General features: G+C 31.5%; 3 protein-coding genes across 4 annotated transcripts; 1 reads left to right on the forward strand and 2 right to left on the reverse strand.

The window, feature by feature from the left end:
* Positions 1-26: 26 nt before the first annotated feature.
* On the reverse strand, positions 27-14192 carry LOC110994248 (reticulocyte-binding protein homolog 2a). The gene is made up of 22 exons (XM_045629829.1): positions 13685-14192; positions 13562-13603; positions 13467-13499; positions 13365-13388; positions 13258-13281; positions 12426-12449; positions 12260-12283; positions 12164-12187; positions 12019-12103; positions 11762-11847; positions 11568-11687; positions 10532-11380; positions 10255-10441; positions 8718-10180; positions 8441-8563; positions 8106-8307; positions 5367-8002; positions 4596-4853; positions 3824-3971; positions 2534-2669; positions 1595-1709; positions 27-323 (listed from the first exon to the last, which is right to left on the reverse strand). The coding sequence occupies exons 1-22, from the start codon at positions 14030-14032 to the stop codon at positions 207-209; spliced, it is 7068 nt and encodes a 2355-aa protein (XP_045485785.1). The 5' UTR covers positions 14033-14192; the 3' UTR covers positions 27-206.
* A 178-nt stretch (positions 14193-14370) lies between these two features.
* On the forward strand, positions 14371-17243 carry LOC110994244. Of its 2 annotated transcripts, XM_022260789.2 has the most exons (6): positions 14371-14659; positions 14741-14863; positions 15007-15864; positions 15937-16045; positions 16435-16607; positions 17113-17243. In XM_022260789.2, the coding sequence occupies exons 1-6, from the start codon at positions 14441-14443 to the stop codon at positions 17128-17130; spliced, it is 1500 nt and encodes a 499-aa protein (XP_022116481.2). In that variant the 5' UTR covers positions 14371-14440; the 3' UTR covers positions 17131-17243. The 2 variants fall into 2 exon arrangements, with proteins under 2 accessions (XP_022116481.2, XP_045485843.1); XM_045629887.1 differs by lacking the exon at positions 17113-17243 and having other exon boundaries at positions 16435-16752.
* Positions 17166-21078, reverse strand: LOC110994245 (lipase 3). Its single transcript, XM_022260790.2, has 5 exons — positions 20876-21078; positions 20217-20415; positions 18961-19322; positions 18237-18395; positions 17166-17561 (listed from the first exon to the last, which is right to left on the reverse strand). Exons 1-5 carry the CDS (start codon positions 21074-21076, stop codon positions 17181-17183), a joined length of 1302 nt encoding a protein of 433 aa, XP_022116482.2. The 5' UTR covers positions 21077-21078; the 3' UTR covers positions 17166-17180.
* Between the last annotated feature and the right edge of the window lie 1902 nt (positions 21079-22980).

The raw sequence follows: 22980 nt of genomic DNA on the forward strand, positions 1-22980 counted from the left end.
TAAATTACTTAGAGGAAAAAATACATGATTCCGGATTTTTAAACTCAATTGAGACACGTATATAATGGTAATGTTTTATTAAGAACTTTTAAAATTTAAATTTCATTAAATAAGTATAAATAAATTGTAAAATTAATAAAAAAAATGGAATTTAGAAACACGAAATTTTAAATTACACCTACATCTTCCATATCCCGCTTAAACCTTCATTTCTTGTGTGTTTTCTTTGTCCGATCGTGGGACCGCCTCAAACGGATCGGATGTTCATCGTGAAAATGCTTTTTCTCCTTTTGTTCTCCTGCATCCAGCTTTGCCGTCACCGCCTAAAATATTTATTTATAAAAACACTCCTGCCTTAACAGGTGATCCTAAGTTGACACGAGTGAACAATAATAATACACTTTACAGACGAAACACAAAAAAAACAAACATAAAAATTACAAAATAAAAAATACAATAAATTTACTAACTGTAAGAATTAATAAATATAATCTTTTGCCACCTCACTCAACGGACAAGGAAAAAGGTCCGCTAACTTATGTATTTTGTTAAGTAAATTAACCGAATAACATGTGCCCTTTGCAGAAGGTTAGTCCTAGCTGTGGGCACATGAAGTAACGGCGGAGGATGTCGCTTTCTGGCGTTCCCACCAGGTACTAAGGTACTGAAGTACTGCCAAATTACTGTCCTTGCCATGTAACAACTTTATTAAGAACATGACAAGCGCGAATTCTCGTACGGGCGTAATCTTAAATAGTTATATATTTAATTACAGACGAAACAATTATTTTACTTAATTTTCAAATATAAACCTATTAAAAAAACAATGAAACGGATCAGGTTATAGCGGCACTTGGTTTTTATCATTTTATTTGTATTATTTATATTATTAATACTTGTTTATTTAGATTGTTAACTAGATATTATACAAATACTTACTACATTCAATAAGCAACATAAAAATATCATTCTTTGAATCTAGATCGAAAAACATATCATCTTTCTATAAATAGTTTTATGGTAAACGATTTTTATTATTTACTAGCAGACTCGGCCAAGCGTTGCTGTGGCTAAGGTTTTTGTTATATTACATAGTAGTAAATTAATCAAGGGAAACCGTAGGAGAACTTATGTGAAACGTTGGTACCACGACACGGACCTAAACTAAACTACCTTTAACTCAGCGCCATCTGTTAGAATTGTATCAAATAATAAACAAATGTTAATGTTATCGTAATTTTAGTAAGGATGCCTATTTTTTTTGAAAATGAAATATAGCCTATGTCACTCAGGAATGATGTAGCTTTCCAACAGTGAAAGAATTTTTCAAATCTGCCAAGTAGTTTCGGAGCCTATTCAATTCATACAAACAAACAAAAAATCAAACCTTTCCTCTTTATAATATTAGTATAGATATAGTATTGCTTATGATTTAAAATGTATGACGTTAATGTTATGCATAGGTCAGTTCTCACAATATTTTCAGTAACGAAATGTGTATATCAAAATTAATTAATCATATCAATATACGAATTCATGATAATGTCTAGTAGAAGCTCCGATATAATAAAATAATCTATAAACTTTAACATACCCTGTTGTTTTCCTGTTTAGGCCATCGCGGGCGCAAAGAGCACGAAGAAACTAAGTCTCCGCTCGACAATTTCTCTTTGGGTTGAAGGGTACAGGAGATCGAACAACATTTACACCTAAACAATTTTCGATATTATGCACGTTTAAGTTTTATTCGCAGACACAAAGTAATCTCAACAATATCAATATCGTATTCAACGAAGAGCGGTTCGAATCGTTGACGACCAAACTCTCTCCGAGCGGCTTGATCCTTTGGCGTTGCGTAGAGATGTGGGGTCTCTCTGCATCTTCTACCGCATTTACCATGGTGAGTGTTCAGAGGAGTTGTTCGGATTAATACCTGCAGCTGAGTTTCATCATCGGACGTCGAGGCAGAATACGAAATTCCACTCGTATCACCTCGACGTCCACCGTTCAAAAACTGCGCGTTTTTATAGGCAGTTTTTGCCGCGCACCACCACTTTGTGGAACCAGCTGCCAACTGATGTATTTCCGAACCAATTCAACTTAGAGTCCTTCAAGAAAAGAGCGTACCAACTCTTACAAAGCCGGTAACGCACTCGCGAGCCCTCTGGCATTGAGAGTGTCCATGGGCGGCAGTATCACTTAACATCAGGTGACCCTCCTGCCCGTTTGCCCCCTGTTCTATAAAAAAAAAATCGTACGTTAATCATTATTTTCTGGCTTTTTCAAAGGCAGTTTATTTATTACACCAATTCAAACTAAAAAGGTAAAACAAGGCATTTTTCAATCAGATTCTCCAATTTTATTCACGGGATCTAACGAAGCCAGAACGAAGGGACATTATTAAGGATTTATTCTACAGGAAGGCAGTACGAAAAGTATTAGGTATTTTCTATCAGTTCCAATTTGCCATAGAAAAGCCTGATTGGTAGGTTAAAATCTTTTCTTTATGATTATGGCTGGATGGTAAACATACGATTCCTTTTCGGGAACAGTTGTAAATGTCTGTGGACTGGTATCCCTGGAAACGGCTGGCGTGTTTCTGCAAACTGCTTCGCGGACTTCCTCAAGACGACGCCTTTCTACAGCCACCTTACGATCCAATTCTGCAACTGAAAATTCTTTTTTTTTAGTATTTTACAATGAGGTATCGTTTGAGTATTCCCGTTCCTCTCATCTAGAGAAGCGTGACTAATGACACAACAAAGTACACTCCGCGATTTGGTCGTATTTTATGTAAATATACAGTAATACACCGGACTTACGCGATAGGTGGGACTGAGCGCTATCCGCGTAAGTCGAATTTGCGTAAGTCGGGGTACAAATTTGCATATAAAGACATACAAAGTATGTTTAATTGGGACTGGAGACTAAATAAAACAATAATTTAGGAAATAATTAGTATCTCATTCTAGATAATATGACAAACTATATTAATAGAGTGGAGAAACGAAGTTAGTTTGATGTAGAAGGTTTCAGAAATTGTAATTACAAAGTCGTTTTCTTCTCCCGTATATCTCCTCGTAGCATCCTAGTAATTTTTTAATTCCATGTTTTGTAACAAAAATGCGCTCTTCATTGGAGTCTATGCTTTCCAAAGTTGTTAACCCTTTTTCAATCGAACTGAGGGCTTTTGTCAAGTTTCCAACTATCATTTGATCTTCCAATTGAACTGGATCCAAAGAATCATCATTGTTCATCATTGTGACTTGTTCACGCATTGATATGAGTCATCATTTGTGACCTCCTCATTGTGTGAATCCACAAGCTCTTGAACATCATCACTATCCTACACAGTTTACATCACTACACGTCTGTGCCTGTTGTAAACTGAACGAATAATAATGCGGGCGCGGTCCGGGGGGAGTCAGAAACAAACGCCGTCGCTTGACTTGCGCGGCGTTCAAACAAAAAACGAATAGACGAGAAAATTAAATCGCGTAACTCCGAATTCGCGTAAGTCGAGGTAGCGTAAGTCGGGGTATTACTTGGAACTATTCAGTCTAGCATAGTGAGTTTAATATTTACTTTTGTTTATAGACTTTATTGTCATGTCATATTAATTGTTACCATCCAAGAAGTAGTAAAGTTATTAGTTAAATTATTAATTAGCCGAAATAACTTGTATAAAATGGTTAATATTCCATAGTATCAGATATCTATCTATCTATGATATAGAAATAGTTTGTTGTATCGAATGTAAAAGATAAAGTATCAAACCCCTTCCCCCCTTTTTTATCGATGTTTTGGCAGAAGACTAACTTACTATGTATTTTTGTTTGTCGCTGCTTATTCATCAATTCGTTTTCCAGAGAATCGATGCGCTTTTGGAGAACCTCTTCCTCACTCAACGTACATTTCCACGTACGACACACTTTAAGGTGTAGGAAGGCTAGCTCTTGCGCATCCAACGCCTGTAAAAAATATTTCAAACTTTCTTTTTAACCTATGTAACTAGAATTTACATATTTACATAGTTTACCAAAATAACAACTAACGCCCAAACCGAATAACCTATCTCCATCCATTTAATCATCTGAGATAGAAATCTTAATCCAAATATGGATAAAAGTGTGCCAATATTCAATCGACGGATTGTAATAGCCATCAGTCGATAAAAACTGTCCATGGTAGGTCAAATTGGTTTATGTGGATAGAGCTTTGTATGAAAATGACAGTTCAACTTTGCTAATATCCTATGTTAAGATTTTAACTTACACCAGTTTTAAAAAATAATTACATAAAAGGCTATTTGATATGTTTTAAACATTGACATTTTTTTATCTTTCGTGGATTAATTATTGGGTTCGGGCGTTAATCGTCTCTTTATAATACCCTCAAAATTATTAAACGTATTTTGTACAAATTCTAGGGAGTCTGACACCAAATCATACCTAACTAAAATCAATAGACCATCTGGTTTAGTATTACTTATAAATATAATTAACATTTTAAATTTAGCCATAATTAGTACTTATCTTTTAATAAATCTTGTATGACTCTACACGTTTAAAAAAATGAAATAATGTTAAACAAACCTCAACATTATTGTTAATAATTTTATTAGCAATATATTTGGTATATGCTTGTTCAGCCATACGTCGTTGATCGACATCGACTTGTTCGAAAATAGTGCGAATTGTGTCCGATATGTTCGTATCCAATGTGCAAGTACAAGGTCCGTGTGCACGAGGTTTAGGTTTCAAATTAAAAGCCTCAATATTTGTCGTCGTAAGCTTTCTCGTGTCACTTCTCTTATGCCTCCGTTTTCTTGTGTCCGGGAATTTTATAGGTTCCTGCAGTGGAGTAGGGTAAAACATTTAGGCTATTTTCATAATCAAAATCATTTGGTTGTCGCAATTGCATGTTATGATATTTTTATAAAAAGCGTTGTATAATTACTTATATATTCTTCATTTACACTTACACACACACTTTTAAAATGATTATAGAATGTAGTTAAAATTTAATTTTAAACTTAGATTATTATCTATGTGAATTAATAATTTGTTATTAAATAACCCCGAAAAATAATATAGAAAGTAATAGTGACTTTATTGGAATCAGAATTTACTTATATATTTACAAAGTAGGGTATAGTAGAGACTATAGATTTTTAGGTGTTATGAATTTTATAAGGATATGTGCATACAGAGCGTATGAGGACCGGACGGCCCATATTACGCCTTAACAATAATCTGAATAAATAATCTTGTTCATTGTTCAAGGTGGCATTTAAGTGTAATAATGTTATTTTAGGTCGAAATAAATCTTGCTATTTATTGTAAAAAAATGCCAATCAGATTTACCTCCGTAGCTTCATTTTCACCTTGCAATTTTATTCGTAAAACTCTGTTTTCCTTTTCTAATTTCTCAACTTTGCGCATAGCTTCAATACTCATTGTTCTCAAGTTTTCAACCTCACTTTCGTGACTTTTTATAAAATCTTGAAGAGTCTCATCATGTAAGCTTTGAATGCTTTCAACGCCTTGATTATGCTCATTTATTATATTCTTAATGTTATTATCGTATTGAGTTTTAACAGCTTCTATTTTCTTTTGGTAATGTTTCTCAATATTTTCCAATGTATCAGTTAAATCTTTTATTTTATTTTCATATTCATGTACGTTGTCTAATTTAGCCATTACACCACGCTCTATTGAATAGGACGACTGCTTGCTTTTCTCATTTTTGTTAACTTCCGTACCAAATGCAAAACTTTTTCTATAATCCGAAAAAGATTTTAACAGTGAGCTACAGGACCTAGATCCACTTTGATTGTTACCATCTTTAATAATATTATCACTATGACTCCTGTGAACACTATTATTTTTAAAGTTTTTTATATTAATTTCTTGTTGAACCGAATCCAAAATATATTTTAAACCGTAATTAGAGTGTCTTTTGCCTTGCACAATATTTTCTTTCAATGTCATATTCTTATCATCAATTTTTGTAGTTTTTTGAAGTTTTCCTTTATTGAGCATCTTAGCACTTAACTCAGTAGTAAGCCTTTCGTTTTCACTTCTCTGCGGAGATATTTTTATTTTTTCCTTTTTTCTCTTATCAACTTTTTTAATTTGATTGATAACAGGAATCTTACGTGGAGAATTCAGTTGACATGATAAGTCATCACGCATTTCACTAATTAAGTCGATAGGAGCAAATGATTTATGACTATCTATAAAATTAGAAAGGTCTTTAGCAGGAGAGTTTGTAAGAATTGAAATATTATCATACTCATCAGGCATTGTAATAGGCGAAGTGTAAATAGCCACAGTATAGGAATCAATGGATTTTTTGTCATATTCTGAATTTGTACCTCTGGATAAACTTTCAGAGGCAACTCGGGGTAAACTCAAAGTGAGCTTTGGCTTGACACTGTCATCATCTTGATAACTTAGTAACTCGTTTTCCTTAGTTTCAAATATTTGATCATTTTTAGTTGCTTTTGTTACATCGTTAAGAGTTCCAAGAATCGTAGAACGCAATGGATCTGGCAATGAAGACTTTGTATGTGGGTCAGATCTATTTACATCATCACTATCCTTATATATTAAGAATAAATCATTATCTGTAGATGGGCCTGAAAAGTCGTATGTTTTAGGTTTATTTTCGTATGCATATTCTTTACTGTCTTCATTTGACAGGTCAAAGGTAGATTCTACATCTGGGCTCTTACTGCTATATTCTGTATTATGGGTAAAAATTGAATGTGTATTATATATGTCTATAATTTTATGATGGGCTCCAATATCATTCATTACATTCGCATTGGGTCTCGGAGAAACTTTCCCAGGAATCGAATCAACCTTATGGTAATTTTCATCACTATTGTTGCCAGATATGATACATTGCTCTAATTTAGTGGGACTTAATTTTTTCATTTTATAATCTAAATAAACTTTTTTAATGAAGTCCAGATTTGATGAAGTCAATAATAATTCATCATGATTTGATAAAGACGGTTTATGTTTCTTTGTAAGATCCCGAGACAATCTTAGGCCAACATTTGTACCGCTTTTTTCTATAATATCATTAATAGGAATTGTGTTAACTTCTTTCTCAGTTTGTTCAAACAAATCAGTTTGACAAACTACGTCAGTATGGTTAACATCAGTTTGAGTAATTGTGGTTTTTGAAGGTTTATTTTTTATATCGTCAAGGCATTTTCGTAAATAATTAACTTCCTTCGATTTCTTTTCTAAACTCTTGGATATTACATCTATATCTTCAATTTTCTTAGTATTATCTTCTGACGCAGATAAAAGTTTGTCTTGCAGTTCTCTGATTTTACTTAATGATTTTTTATACATATCTTCCATGTTGTGTATTTCAGTCTCTAACTTAGTTACATACTTTTGCCTAACTTCATCTATTTTTTCAAACATCAGTTTCTGATTAAGCAATTTGGCATCTAAATCTTTTATAATTTCTTGATCCTGTTCTATTTGCTCTCGTAACTTAGCTTCTAAAGCAATTAACCGATTTTCCATTATTTCTCTTTCTTTTATTGCTTCTTCTTTTTCTGTTAATATTTTTTGTTTTTCATTTTCTACAATTTTTTTAGCTTCATCGGCTTTATTTAATAATAACTTTGATGAATTTTGAACTGTGAGGAGTTTTTGTTCTAAGCTAGCACTCCTTGAATGCTTAGATTCAATACATTGACGAATTCTATTAAAAGAAGTTACCACATCATCAATGCTACAATCATTTAAAGATAAGCTGCTATCGCCGAAACAATTAATTTCCAATTGTTTAATATTTTGTAATGTAATTGATTTTTCGTCTTGTAAGTACGTAATTTCCTCAGTCAGATTTTGTTTCTCTTTATAGAATTCTTCTAACTTAGCTTTTGTATCTAAAAGTTGATTTTCTAAGCGCACATTATCAGTTTTCAATATTGATAATTCCATTTCTATTTTTTGGATCGCTGTGAAATCTGAAAACAAGTCATTTTTACGAAAACAAAAAATGTTATAATGCTTTAATTCCGTTTCTGTTTTGTGATTCTAAACAACAGGTTTTATCGTTTCGCAACTTACGGTGTTCTTCTAATTGTTTTAAAGATTCATCCATTTTTGTATGTCTTGTACTTAAAAGTTGTTCGCTAGATTCAACAGCATAAGCAATATTATTGTTAAGATGGGTCACTTCTGCTTGAAGTTCATTTATATAATTTTGCAAAGTAGCAATTTTGCTATCCCGCGTTATTATATCTTCTTGTAAATTTAAGATGATTGCGTCCTAGAAGTAAAGATAAGATATATAATTACGTATTTAATATTTATTAAAAATACTACATACTACTCGCGACATTGTGTAGTCCTGTAGCAATCAGATTAATTAATTAACTTTTAAAACAACAACAATATCTTACCGATTCATCTAATTTGTCTGCCAGTTCCCTAATTTTCTTATGACTAACAATTTTATCCTTTTTCATTCTTTCGATTTCTTCTTTGATTCCTTCGAGATAATTTTTTGGAGAAGCTTCATTCATCTGTTAAAACAATGATTTATTCGTTACTTAGAGGAGGTACATTTAAGGTTTGTTAAAAAAATTGTTTTAATTTAAGCGTTTGGCAAACAGCTATTAATTTTTATAACAGGATAACCTTCACATGCAAATTATAATATAAATATTTAAATATTACCGCAGCACGAGCACTTAAGTCCTGACAACGATTGGATAAGTCCACGTTTAGTTGTGTCAATAAGTTATTATCTTTTGTTATTTCTTGTAAATCTGTTTTCAGCTTATCCAGCTCCATTTTCAAGGTTTGGTTTTCTGATAGTTTTTCGTCATACGTCTGTTTTAAGTCGTCAAAATTTAATTGTAAATTTTCATAGTATTTTACTTTTTCAAGTAAACTATCACTTTCTTTTTGAACTAACGTTAAATCATGAAGAACGTTCAGATTTTTATCTTTCAGAGTTGTTATATCACTTTGAGCAGTGCATTCTTTTATTTTCATTTGTTCAATCTCGTGGAGTAGTTTTTCATTTTCTTCTATTTTGTTCTCCAAATTCTCATACAAATATTTAATTTCCTGAGCTTTATCGTTAATAATACTATTAAGATCTTTCTTTTCTGTTTCCAAGGTTTGACAACATACCTTCAAATCAGCAAGGTTTTTATCTAAATCAATAAATCTACGATTCTCGTTCATTAAAATCTCATTTTCTTGTGTGCATTTATTGAGTGACTTTTGAATATTTTCGAGATCCTTTTCTTTGCATGTTAAATCATGGTGCAATGCACTTCGTTCTTGAATAAGTTTTTTATACAAGACATTTATCTTGACGAATTCTTCTTTTAAACTTTCGGATTGGTTAAGACGTTTATTTAAATCTTCGCTTTCTTTCTTAGTCAGCTGAAAAGAATTTATTAAATCATCAAGCTCAATATTTTTTATCTTCAATTCGTCTTCCAGCGTTCCTTTCTCTTTCAATAAGATTTCATATGAATATTTAAGGTCATGATACTCAATAGTTAATTCTTCTAAATGTTTTACTTTTTTCTCTAATTCATCACGTTGCCGTCTGGATAGGTCAAGAGTATCTTTGTAATTAACATTTTCATCTAAGAGACTGTGTAAACTTTGTACGCTTAAATCGTGTAATTTATTAATTTCATTTAGCAAAACAGAAGTTTTATTATTATTGTTATCAGAACGGTCGTCAACACTTTGTACGCCATGTTGGATTTCATTTATCGATAGGGGTTTATTTTGTTCCGGATCATTGTATAAATATGTTCTAATTGTATGTAGTATTTCTCGACTTTCATTCTGTTTGGCTTTAAGGATGTCAATTGCTAGATCTTTTTCAGTTTTTAATGATTGTAAGCTTTCAGTGTACATGTCTTCAGTATTTTTTAAAGTATCCAGAAGTAGAATATTTTTACTATCCTTAGCTTCTATCGCATCTGTCAAACTATTAATTTCTATTGCCTTAGAGTCGATAATTTCTTTAAAGTTTTCAATTGCCTTATTTTTACCTTCTATTTCATTAGATAATAAATGATTTTGTTTCTGAAGATATTGAATTTGGTTTTGGTAATCTCTAGCATATTCTTCAAGACAAATATTAGAGTGTAGTAATTTATCAGATTTTTCTATAACAAAAAAAAATTAATGTAAAATAGTTATCTTAGATAATATCTCATTTGAAATTATGTCATTTGCGCACCCTTCCAATTCTCAATTTCTAACTTCAACTCGTTTATCAATTCAAGTTTTTCTTGAAAATTATCTTGAAGTACTTGTTTTTCTTCTTCATTGCACAATAAAGCTTGTCTAAGATTATTAATCTGTTCTTTTTGGCTTTCAATTTCATTCAACAACTCTACCGATTTTGATGTGTCTTCAGAAATAATCTGAAAATTGATAATTTTAATGAACTAAAGCATCTATTTTCATCTATGGCACTTAACTTAAAATATAAAAATTATTTAAAAAATGTATACCTCGTGTCCTTGTTCAATAAACTTATCTATTTGAAGGGATAATGTTTTTATTTGTTGATCTTGACACGTTATTTTACACTCATATTCCTTCAATTTACAGTTCATTGAACTTTTCTCCCTTTCAAATAACACAGTTAATTCCTGCAGCTTCTTTTCCAATGCAATATTTTCATTTTGTAAGTAATCTATATTTTTGCACTTTATTCTGTTTATTTCAGATTCTGCTTGAAGTTTTGCCTCCACGTTACACGTCTCATCAGACAATATATAGTAACGTTCCTTTAATATATCTAAGTCTTCTGAACGTTTCCGGTAGTACTCTTTTTCACTCCAAAGCTGATTATATTCTCGCAAATGTTCTTGCATGCACTGACATTCTTTTTCAAGCTCTATATATTTTTGACAACGTAAAAATAAGGCATCTTTCTCAAATTTTAAATTATCATAACATTTCACCAAGTCATCGTAATTGGCTTGTAAATTTTTTAATCTATTCAAACTGTCAGTTTCTAAGTGATCACTCTCTACATTAAATTCGTCTTGTTTGTTATCAGATTTTACTATAACACTTTCTTTACTGAGTATTTCTTTCATTTCTTGATTATCTATAATATCGGCTACTAATTGCGCTCTTCTATCATCAACGCTATTCTTACCACATTCCGCTGTCGTTAGAGCGAGAGTTGTTACTATTTCAGCACGATAACAAGAACAGTCTTGCGCCGAGGACGTTTGCTCGTAGTCTTGAGAACACGGAGCGATAAGTGCAAGACAAAACTTCTCCAGCACTTTCATTTTAAAAAGTATTTTGCCTTTTATATCAATACTACGGGTGTCTTTATCAGCGGTCTGAAATAGATAAAACTCCAATGTACGTATGTAGAATCAGTGAGTTTTTACCCTGTATATTTGAACTAATTAGGAATTTTTCTAACAAAATTAATGAAAATTAAATTAGAACAAAATTTCTCTATAGTTAAAGGCCTTCTGGCTAAAACTGTATGCACATAAATGTTATATAGAAAACCAAAATTACCAATAGGTTTAGATAATGTTTATATTTCCCATTTTGACAAAGCGTAGAGAATATTTTCTCTAACGCTGTATAAATATGAGCATAAAGGCAATAAGGTTCACATATGTCAGTTTCCAAAACCTGAAAAAGGTAATGTATATGATTAATAAAGATGGAGATACGAAAGCCAAACTATTACAGTGTGCATTTCTTACAGCAATTTTATTTTGCATTGCATTTAATTTGGCATCCTTTCTAATAATCATTTCTTGCATGTCATCAATTCTTGGATCAGAGGCATCTATTAAAAAAGATAAAGTGAAATTTACAGATGTTTTATTCAAGTTACGTATAATGACTGTTCCGATATTATTTTTATTAATATTTTTTTATGTATAAAAATGTTTGTTCTGTCAAAAAAAAATAATTCACTCAATACGGAGAATTTTGGTGATTTAGTATTGACACTTACATGTGCTTGCGTCGGCTGCATATAGAACTTCACCTTGTCCAACTTGGTTGCTTTTGGATTCCAATTTTAATGTCGTGAATTCCCACTGAAAATTCACATTAAATTTGTAAGGAATATAAACTTAATCAAATAAATGTTTACTAACCACTCCACTCCGCGACTTTCCGCTCTAAAAAAAAGTACATATTAGGTTAATAATAAATCGATAAAAGGAATGTATTAAAAATGGTCACAGATCTACCTCATCTCCTTTTGACTTTTGAGTCTGAAACAACGATAAAATATATTTTAGTAGTTACCGGATAAACTGTAACCCTACCATAAAAAATCTTATTCTTAAAAATCGTCTCTAATTACACAATTATAAGAATTGAATCAAAAATACGAAAATTTAATTGAGTACGCACCTCATCAACAATCGACCTCATTGTCTGAAAAATAAAACTTCTAGAGTAAAACTGTTTATATCGACTGATAAAAAAATATAGTTAATTAGTGGACCCGACAGAGTCTTGTCTGTCACAAAAGATTTGGCAGTGTGGCAGTTTTTTATTCCTACCTATTTTATAGCCGTCAAAAAAATTCATCTGAACAGAACCGTCACCCTGGTGATAGAGCAGTGTGTAAGGTTCAGCTTGGGTGACCAAAGTATCTCCGCTTCCACGAACTTTGCCCACCCTTCTGTGACCCACTAAAAAACCCCGACTGGGAAGTCTGCTACAGTGCTTCAAACTAAGGGGCGAACTTAGGGTTCACACCTGACTGGAAAATAATCTAAAAGGACAGTGGGAACCTAAGGGTGACGAGTATTTCAATGACATAACATAGAGATAGATGGGTTTTTAACCGACATGATAATTTAATATAAACTTTTTTAAAAATTTCAAATTGACTCTACATTTTAGTTATAAAACGTTTGTATGGGATAAACATACATATATCCTGAAATTGTTCGAATTTTTCTCACCGTACAAACCATACAACGCCAAAGAACATAAAAAAAAGAATTGGTAAAGTTGGTCCAGTTGTTGAGTTATGCGCTTACCAACACATTTTGCGATTCATTTTTATATTATAGATTTTATTTACGCGACGATATTAATCAGCTCATCCAAAACACTATTAGTTTATATTTATGTGAGATTTTCATATTACCTGTTTACACTATTGCTTACTATATAGCGCAATCCGCTAATTCAAATAAATCGAAAGGAAGTCATACTCGAAGAATAAACTCACCTCATCACCTCTTGATTTACCAGTCTGTAAATAAATAACAAATTGTAAATGTTGTTTATCAGTCAACATATTCAATGTATATACGGAGTATATTAAAAAAGCTATACCTCAAACGCCTCAGAATCAATTCCCTGAAAAATATTTTTTTATTAATTATATATCATATGAAATAATAAACAAATAAAGTTTTAAATTACACTAGCGTTTACCTCTGTAAATCCAGATAAGTCCAAATCCAAGCACTGAAACACAAAACATTATTAAAATTTATAAAATAAAATTAAATATAAAATATGATACTGACCATTTCATCCAATTCTTTGTTAGCAGCTTTAATAGAAGCATGCTGAAAGAGGGAACAGTTATTAATATTCTCAAGTTTTGTTTTCTACTACATACGAATACAATACCGAATTTTATTACTTACAGCACCTGCTATATCACATTTTTGTTCCGATGTTAGTTCAAGCTGATCATAGGCAGCCAGCATTTGTTCAAACTCCTCAATCTTCCGCTTGAGGCGACCTATTTCAGCGTTCTTCGTTACCATTAAAGTATTGACAATCACATCTGTGGGCAAGTACTTTGGCCGACATGATTCGTTATTCTTTTTAATAATTTCGACCAGATGTTCAGCCTTATCGGAGCAGAAGTGGGACCAAGCTCTAGCGTCAGTGCATGAAGAATAGGCTTTTAACTTCCCTTCATTCCGCGATGGCAAATCGTACACATCATACTCGTTAAAAACTCTTTCCCTTTTCGTTATGAAAGACATTGCTGACTAATAAAAGAAACAATTTTTCCAAACACAGTTTCCTTAATTACATCTCATCACCATCCATTTTATAAAACAATACGACTGTGAAAAGCTTAAAACTTATGTTTAAGTGTAAATAATGGTCGAAAAATTGCAAATATTTTGATGTGTCATTACAAATCGGGACGGAACGGTAGTTTGAAATGGAATGTCATTTTTGAACTGATTTATTATTTTTTATATTTTGTAAAATTAATCACCAACTACTTGGATTGTAAACATCCGAACTGTCAATAAACTGTTTCCATTTTTTGATAGATAATTTCATATTAATTTTACTGTAAGTGACATAATTATAAGTAATTACAAAATTAAAAGTTACAACAACAACCATATAATGTTGAAAATTATCATAAGATTCAATCAATGAACTACAATAGGAATAAGCTTCAATTAATATCAAGAAACGAAGGAAAGATAAAATCATATGATTCTTCTACCGACGTACGAGCATGGAGTCATGATCTACAAAGTCGAGACTATTACCTCAGGGATTGGATGAGAAGTGATATGCCTATTTGTGTTATTCCTGTCTATACTGTGACTGGATTCTATACAAAAATGACGCGAAGGAATCACACTAAAGTATAATACATTTTATATAATATATTTATAGACTTCGAAATTATTTATTATGATTAGCTTTTATCAAATTTTATTTCGCAGCTAACTCCAAGTTGCCAGCCCGAATGCAAATCGAAGTTAATCTTAGAAACTGTTAGTGCTTCATGCCATGCTATAAGGGAGTGTCTCAAAAATGATGAAACATTTGAAAAGTACTTTCAAGAAGTAAGTTTCTACTATTTTATTTATTAACACTTCGTTACCTTACAATTTTCTTTCTTTTTTTGATAATTCGAGAATTTCCTAAACGATTATTCACCACTAATGTTAATAATCACTAAACCACTAAAGCAACTGTTCTATTTTAGGAGGAATTGGAAACGGGTCACTGGCCGTGCGATAAATGTTTAAGTGCATTAAAGAGTATAAAAATGTTTTGGCGAATTATATTAGATAAATTATTTGGAATAAATATGGACATCGAAAAGGAATATAACAGCAGTATATGTAGTAGTGTACGTAGTATAGCCAAGAGCTATTTACACGAAATAAATGAACAAACTATTTATTTAAGAAAAATTCTATCAGCGAAAAGTAAATACGACAATTATGACAAACAATCAGATACAATACATTTCAAAATTTATAGCAACGATTTTGTTATTCTCACGCCTAAAGAAAGCAAACATAAAATTGTAGTTATTGATAAATGTGTAGAAACAGTCGCGCCCAAAATATTAAAAGATGAAAAAGTTAGTCAAGGCATTACGGTGAGATGTGAAAGCGTTGACTGCGGTTGTCAGACCTGCGTTTTAAAGGAATTAAACACCCATAGAAACATTAATAATTCCAAAGATAATTCTCAGAACACAGATTTCAATAAAGTAACAAAATTGGATAAAGGATGTGAGACTTGTGAGTTTAATGATAACGAGATACAAGCATATAAAAATAATATAGATATTCTCCAAAATCAACTTAACTCGCATAGTATTGAACTGGCTAAAGCTAACAAGGAAAATATATCCTTAAAACTAGAACTACAACAAATTTATCGAAACAACACTTGGAGCTCTTATCATAATCAACCTAATTTCACGCCGCTTCAAGAAGCACTCGACAATGTACCACCTCCTTTTGAGAGTATAGACGAGGAAGATAATGACATTGTTCCTAAGACTATAGATTCCGAGATGATCATCACTTTAAGGAATTGCAAAAACGAGGTAAACGAAGTTTTCTCAATCATATCTTGATTAAGATAATAATAATTTCTAATACACTATCATTAATTTCAGGCTTATAAAAATATATCATTACTTCAAGTAGTACACAAATCAAATAATGCAAAGGACACGAGAGAGTGTAGCTGTCATGAAGAGGATCCAATCAAGATTTTGACAAAAGGTAAAGACAATACTTAAACTTCTTTATAAGTTAGTCAAGTTAAATTGTCATTACGGTTCACCTCAAAGAGCAGCGATACCTGCTATAATATAATGTACCTATAACGTATTATGTTGTCTTTACGGGGTGGGTAACGCAACCACGTTACTAGTTACGAAGCCCACTCTAATACATAATTTTTATTAATATACTAAATACCTTTTAAAATATGTAAATTCATGTATATATTGGTACGATTTAAATTATTACTGAACCAATCTCTTAGTGAGTTAACTACTCTAAGAATTATTAGTTGATATATACATAATATGTACGAGTATGTATAGTTGCCCTATAATACATTCACACCTCTAAACCAGCGTCATGATTTTCGTATGTTTATATTTCAGTACAAAATACCTTTGGGGATATAGTAGAAAGAGAAATGGCTATTATCAACGACAATCGTAGTAACAAGAACGCAACCATCATAAATTCTTCTTACGTCAACGTCGAGTCGGCAAAAACTCAGTCTGCGGGTTCTACGTTATCCCTTCACTCAATATCTTCGGAAACAGTCTTTGTGAGTTATTTTTCACTATATGGTATAACTAAGATTTTAGATTGACGCATAAATTAAAGGGGTCAGAAGACTGTTTTAAACTGATGAAATATTATAAGTTTAAACACGCATAAATACCTATAGTCTATTCTCACTATTTAGATCGATATATCTTGGTACCTATTTAGATTGAAATTTTTATGTAAATATTTTTGATTCTAAAGATTGAATTTGGTTTCAGTAAGTTTTTTTTAATTATTTAAGACAAATATTAGAGTAAAGTTGTTCGTCAGATTTATTTATAAACAAGAAAAATAATATAAAGTTACCATATTGGTAACATTTCAAAATTGTTTTAGAAGGAAGATTGTTAGATCATATAATATTAAAAGGGGAGTAACGTATTACTTCTTTATAACTTTACTTATAACTATTTTAGTTTCTAGGTTTAAAAACTTCTAGTCAACATCGATCTTTAAGTGTTACATAATTTTATAAAGTGTAATAAAATTACACAATCTTTCAGGTTACAACAACTGATTAAATAGAAGAAATGTTTGTTAAAATAAAAGTCTTGTCTATGAATAAATTTATTTATAAAAATTGTGCCATTATTCGTATTATTCTATCGTATATAAGTTTCTTAGCGTCGTTTGCGAACACAAAATCCAAATGGTTGAAGTTATCTAACGGAACTCTGTATTTTCCCACCACAGATTTGAGTTCCTTGAATAGTCTATCGACGTCTTTTGGAGTCGATAGCCAATCATTATCAGCGTAGTGAAGGAATATTGGTACTTTGATTGAACTAATATTGTATGTGGGAGGCCTAAAAGACCCATATGTTCGTCTGTTTGCCAACCAGCCGTGGTCGAAATAGGAAAATTTTCCGGACTTATATAACTGTCCGAAATGTATGAATTGTCTTGTGGACGCTCCGGCTGGTGTATGGCCCATAACTACGGGTAGCATAGTCTGGAATGATCATATTAGAAATCAGTAGAATAGATATGTAAATTACTGTACCGTTTTGGATTAAAATACTTTAAACTCTACGTTTATTATTATATACAAACTTAGGTATGAATGCACGTCGTAGAGGATATGGAGATATATCTAATCTTAATATTTATATTTCTTGTGTGCGTGTGTATGTGACTGAACTCCTCCTAAACGACTGGACCGATTTAGACGAAATTTTTTGTGTGTGTTCAAGGGGATCTGGGAATGGTTTAGATTCACAATTTTGTCCGCTGGACAATGTTTTTTTAATTAATTTTCAATTTATTAGTTGTTGTTGATTTTGGAATGTTTTACATTGGATCCGACAGACGGCGCTACCATCGCAGTGTCAAATTTTAAATAATATTCGAATTTTAATTTTAGTCTGTCCCGAAATTTAAAAAAAGTTTTGTTATCATTGTGTTATATCGTGTGTGACCATGTGCTGGATCGTTAGATATTGTCATAACATTTGAATAATAATTTTCATCAAAATGGCTTATTAAAAATTGAAATTTTGAAATTAAAGACGTGTAGACAGGACATCGTCTGTCGGATCCGCTAGTATTAATATAGAATTTAATCCAATTGGGTACCTATGTATTTCTTTAAGAAATAAAACATCTTTGACCCGAAGATAAAACTTACCTTGTTCAGTTGTTCAACATCGAATCCGCAGAAAAGAAATAGTAGATTCGTACACAGAGACTGTGTGATGGCTTCTTCAATACACAACTTTTCACCCGCTAATTTATTCAAATTTCCATTCGGTAGAATTTCATTTGCCCCTATTAGTTTTAATATTGTCTGGAATGAATGTGTTTAATGAAATTGTAAGGAAAATACGACTTTAAATATCAATTAATTAGCGAAACTTGTCCTTAATGCCTCAACTATATTATTTTTTACACTATTATATTCACCGTAAACATTACACACATTTGGATATTTTTAGCAGTTTTATTTGTGTTTTTTACAGGACAGGTTGCAAATGGGTAGGAGGCTTACAGGTGATCGCATGGACGCTCTCAATGTCAGGGGGCTGAAGAATGCGTTGCCAGCGTTTAAATAATTGGTTCACTCTTTTCTTGAAAGACCGAAGTCTAATTAACTCAAACTCAAACCTTTATTGCATTCCTAATGTTAATATTTTATACGTGACACGTTATAATTTATTACTATAAAGACTTTGGTTAGTCACAGCAATGTTGTGAGAGGGCATGCTCCACTATAGTTAATACATTTCTATTTTTATATTATTTATTTGGTGACTTGCTTTCACCTCACATTACGATACTGTGGAGTTCGGATTCTGTGGGTAGCTCTGTGGAATGTGCTGTTTATTATATTTTTAAATAAATAAAATTCCTACCTCCAACGAATTTGTGAAAGGTGCAACAGCTCGGATAACCGGACTACGAATATTACCAACATATGCTATAGGTGCCATTGCATGCATTGCCGTGAACTTTTCGTTATATTCGGGTTTCAATGACGTCATTACCCAAAACGCTGTTGTGCCTTGGGAAAATGCGACATATTGCATTTTTTTAACCCCCGTTTCCTTTATAACATAGTCAATCATTGCTGGGAGGTCATAATAACCTATCTCGTGCCAACTGAACTTCCAGAATGATGACGATGTGGGTTTAAGTGAGACATGTTTTCTTGAGTAAGTGTTCCCTCGGGCATTGCCCATCCATACATCGTAGCCTGCTTCGGCTAAGAGGTAGGCTGGAAGAGTGATACTTTTAGGTAAAAACTTCGCCTTCAACTGTCAAATACGTAATTCACATAAAGAATACAACTATTGAACCTATATTTATGTTCGTATGATGTTTAATATTACCCACAATCTTATTACAGATTATTTAGATAAAAATAATGAAAACCAAATGAATTTTATAGCATTTTAAATGAGAGATCAGTCACAAATTTTCTATTGATTATTTAGACAAAAGTAGTAAAAACCTAATTAATTTAAGCACTTTCTGATACATATGCCGTTTAACTGATAATTATAATATATGAAAAATTATAATATGCAATTGCATTCTAATACACACTATATCCCTACTATAATCCTTCGGGCTTTGATCTGCACCTTCAGCCGAGGGACTCCTTAAAATTAATATCGATTTCAATAATTAGTAAATATGCACGGCGTATAATAATTAACCTGAATTTGCCTGCAATCACTTTTTTAAGGGCACTATGTTTCATTAAGTATCATTAATTGCTTCATAGATGTAAACACCGATGATATAATGTATTTCTATTGCCACATATTATTCCTTTTGGCTCGATTATACAATTTTGGTTATGTATCTTTAAACCAATTTTTTACTTTGGTTTTTAAGGATAGTGTTGCCCTGTGTGTGTGTCTCTCATCCCTGAGGTCGGAGTTTAATATTCGGTTCAAAAAGTCGACGGCGAGTGGCATAGGAGGCACCTACTTGCCTCTTAAATTAACAAATGATCATAAAACAGCTAAAGAGATCCGGGGCCCAGGCAAAAAGTACCATTGGTTTACGCGCCCAATTCGCGTTTTACCATTTGTCCATTGAAGAAGGTTTACTTTCATGTCGAATTCTAAATACTTCACGTTATTAAAAAAATACAACTTACCTAGCCCTTTATCTGGCCTCATAAGAACGAATTCGGCCGAAGACGAGAGCAAGCCATGTTGGAGAAAAACCACGGGGCGAGATTCCTTTACGGAATTTTCTTTGCCATATGGAATTCTATGCATTTCCAATACATATTTGTCTTCGGTGTATACTCTGTGTATTTCGCAGGGGTATCCATATTTCTTTATGAGGGTAAACTGAAAAGAAAATACTTCAGTTAACTTGTCTATCAGTTTAATGTCATTGTAAATGAGAATATTTTTTTATTAATATGTTTTATTTGTGTGGGTGTAATGTTTTTTCGATTTTACAATATTTACATTTATTTCCAACACACACAAGGTAATTACAGCGTACCATTGATGGCACCATTTCCAACATTTCATACGAGCGTCTTAAATTGCCCTTTAAATGATTTTATCACAAATAATTGACTCTATCGATTGTCTATTGTTTGATTCTTAAGTGTTTTTCTTTTCTAAATCATAAACACTATCTTTATATAAAATACGATTTATAGTATAAACAAGTCACAAATAAATTCGTCGATTTAAACAAAAACATTAATATATGTAATATAAATAATTATATAAACATAATTCAGGCTCATAGTATATAGTACAGTAGTATTTTGACTATAAAATATGAAATACTTACCGTATCCAAAGTGGCATCTTCAATAATACTGGGATCAGTATTTCTTAAATTAAGAAAATGAAGATTATTTGATTTTGCATAAGAAAAATTTACCGCTACTATAAATATTAATTTCGTAAATAATGTTGGAATCATTCCAGATAATGGTTGGTTTACAATAGAACAATAACAGCTACTGGTTAGACTTGAACGACTATGCATCTTATCATGAAGATTATATATTTTAAGATTAAGATTATAGACTTGATTTCGACTGTGGATTTTATCGATTTAAATAATGTGAGTGCTACTAAAATGTATCCAGATTTGTCACGAAAAAGTTATATTAATACATGTATGTGATTTGTTATTTACCTATATAATTTTTCGTGTAGATCAGTAGATAATGGAAAAGGTTTAATGATGAATGAATAAAAAATGCATTTTTCGTATCAAACCTAAATCGTTGAATGCACGTATTTTAATCCAATACAATGGGAATTTAAAATAGTACCTGCTTACCGTGTGGAAATACAAAATATAATATACAATACAAAACTATGACCAAGTAATCACTTTATTATACATCTTTAATCTTGACGATGTTTTTCAGCCCTATTATAAGGGTTAAGATCATAACATTCCAATTTATATTATTACAACATCTATCAATTTAAATAACAATTAGCTATTATCAGTTAAGTTTATGAAATTAATTACCAATATTTCGTAATTATTCAGTTATTAACATTGATTAAGACGACCTTATTTTTATCAACAATTAAATGGTCGAGGATTTATTACAAAATTAAAAATACTAGTCTTCATGGAATATTTATATTAGAAATAACAAGGCAGACGTCTTAAGCACAAAACCACTCATTAGTAGGTACCTTATAGTTTAATAACATTTACCTTGAGAATCGGTGTGTAAGGCAGTAATTCACGCCGTAAACAGTTTATAATAGAAAATATAAAGCAGAAATTAGGAAAAAAGTACTCAAAAGTCAAAATGTCATAGATTCCCGCTTTTTACGTCAGAAGACAACGGCTCGATAATAGAGTTGACAGGATGTGAAGTTTTTTAATCTCTATCTATAGAGCTGATCGCATGTGTCCTATTAAGTATTGTCTTATTAACGGATTGAAGTTATTTATTATTGTAAACTTATTATTATTTAAATATAATATTAAAATAATTTAACCGTCGTTTTTTCTTCAAGTGTCAAGTTACCAAAATATGTTTTAATTGACAAATTTACTTACATAAAGCTATATTATGATAATCTACATCGAAAATTTATAGGTAGTAATTCTTGAATAGTGCCAAATTATTGGTTAAAGCAAACCAGAGTATAATCTACGTAAATTTTGAAATGAAAAGGGGTAAACTAGTTCATTGTTTAGTTTTTTTGTGCGTTTGACAAATTGAAAAAGATGCATGTAGAGTTGAACATAGTAGACTAAAATTGGAACGGCTAATGGTGATATGTGCTAACTCGTATATACATATTAAGTTTCTCATGTAAATAAAATACTTTTTTGTAATGAGAAGTAAAGTTTTTTAAACATTATTAACCCTAGTAGGAATCGTACATTTCGTTTAGGTACAAATAACAATCGTACATGTCTCACAGAAATTGTTGCTAAATTTTAGTCACATCAATTTATAACGTTACAAGAGCTCTAGCACGATGAAATCAACTGCACTTTTTTTTAAACGACTTCTTGTTTATAAAAAAATAATTTGCCATTGTTTCTTTAAGTTGAGAGTATTTGTTAGAAACACTGATAAATTACAAATATACAAGTTATAAGAAAAACTATGCTGAATAAAAAACTATACTTACTATTATATCGTAATAAATAACCAATAATAATAACGATTCTTGTAGAATAAATAATCATTGGTAATAGAAGTACAGCTGGACTACTAACTCCTCACAAAAGTACCTTCGTGGGATTCGGTTATTTGTCAAAGCGACTATTCGTATATACCTACAACAGGATTGTAGGTGGTTTCAGGTAGTTCAATTTAATGACCTCATCACGCAAAAGCTAGAGACTAAAGGGGTTTAACGAAAAGCACTTATTACTTTTCATCCACTGTTCGAATTGTTTAGGAA

This window comes from Pieris rapae, chromosome 10 (assembly GCF_905147795.1).
Source record: "Pieris rapae chromosome 10, ilPieRapa1.1, whole genome shotgun sequence".
NCBI lineage: Eukaryota > Metazoa > Arthropoda > Insecta > Lepidoptera > Pieridae > Pieris > Pieris rapae.

What these genes read in the sequence shown, in the direction of transcription:
- LOC110994245 (XM_022260790.2), bottom strand. Translation starts at nt 21,076, where the DNA reads ATGCATAGTCGTTCAAGTCTAACCAGTAGCTGTTATTGTTCTATTGTA. An exon ending in AAGATGCCACTTTGGATACG is followed by an intron (nt 20,416 to 20,875) that starts GTAAGTATTTCA and finishes TTTTCTTTTCAG; the next exon opens with TTTACCCTCATAAAGAAATA. An exon ending in ATGTTGAACAACTGAACAAG is followed by an intron (nt 17,562 to 18,236) that starts GTAAGTTTTATC and finishes TGATCATTCCAG; the next exon opens with ACTATGCTACCCGTAGTTAT.
- LOC110994248 (XM_045629829.1), bottom strand. Translation starts at nt 14,032, where the DNA reads ATGTCTTTCATAACGAAAAGGGAAAGAGTTTTTAACGAGTATGATGTG. An exon ending in AATGTGATATAGCAGGTGCT is followed by an intron (nt 13,604 to 13,684) that starts GTAAGTAATAAA and finishes TCCCTCTTTCAG; the next exon opens with CATGCTTCTATTAAAGCTGC. An exon ending in AAAAGTCAAAAGGAGATGAG is followed by an intron (nt 12,188 to 12,259) that starts GTAGATCTGTGA and finishes ACTTTTTTTTAG; the next exon opens with AGCGGAAAGTCGCGGAGTGG.
- LOC110994244 (XM_045629887.1), top strand. Translation starts at nt 14,441, where the DNA reads ATGAACTACAATAGGAATAAGCTTCAATTAATATCAAGAAACGAAGGA. An exon ending in CGCGAAGGAATCACACTAAA is followed by an intron (nt 14,660 to 14,740) that starts GTATAATACATT and finishes TTTATTTCGCAG; the next exon opens with CTAACTCCAAGTTGCCAGCC. An exon ending in TAAGGAATTGCAAAAACGAG is followed by an intron (nt 15,865 to 15,936) that starts GTAAACGAAGTT and finishes CATTAATTTCAG; the next exon opens with GCTTATAAAAATATATCATT.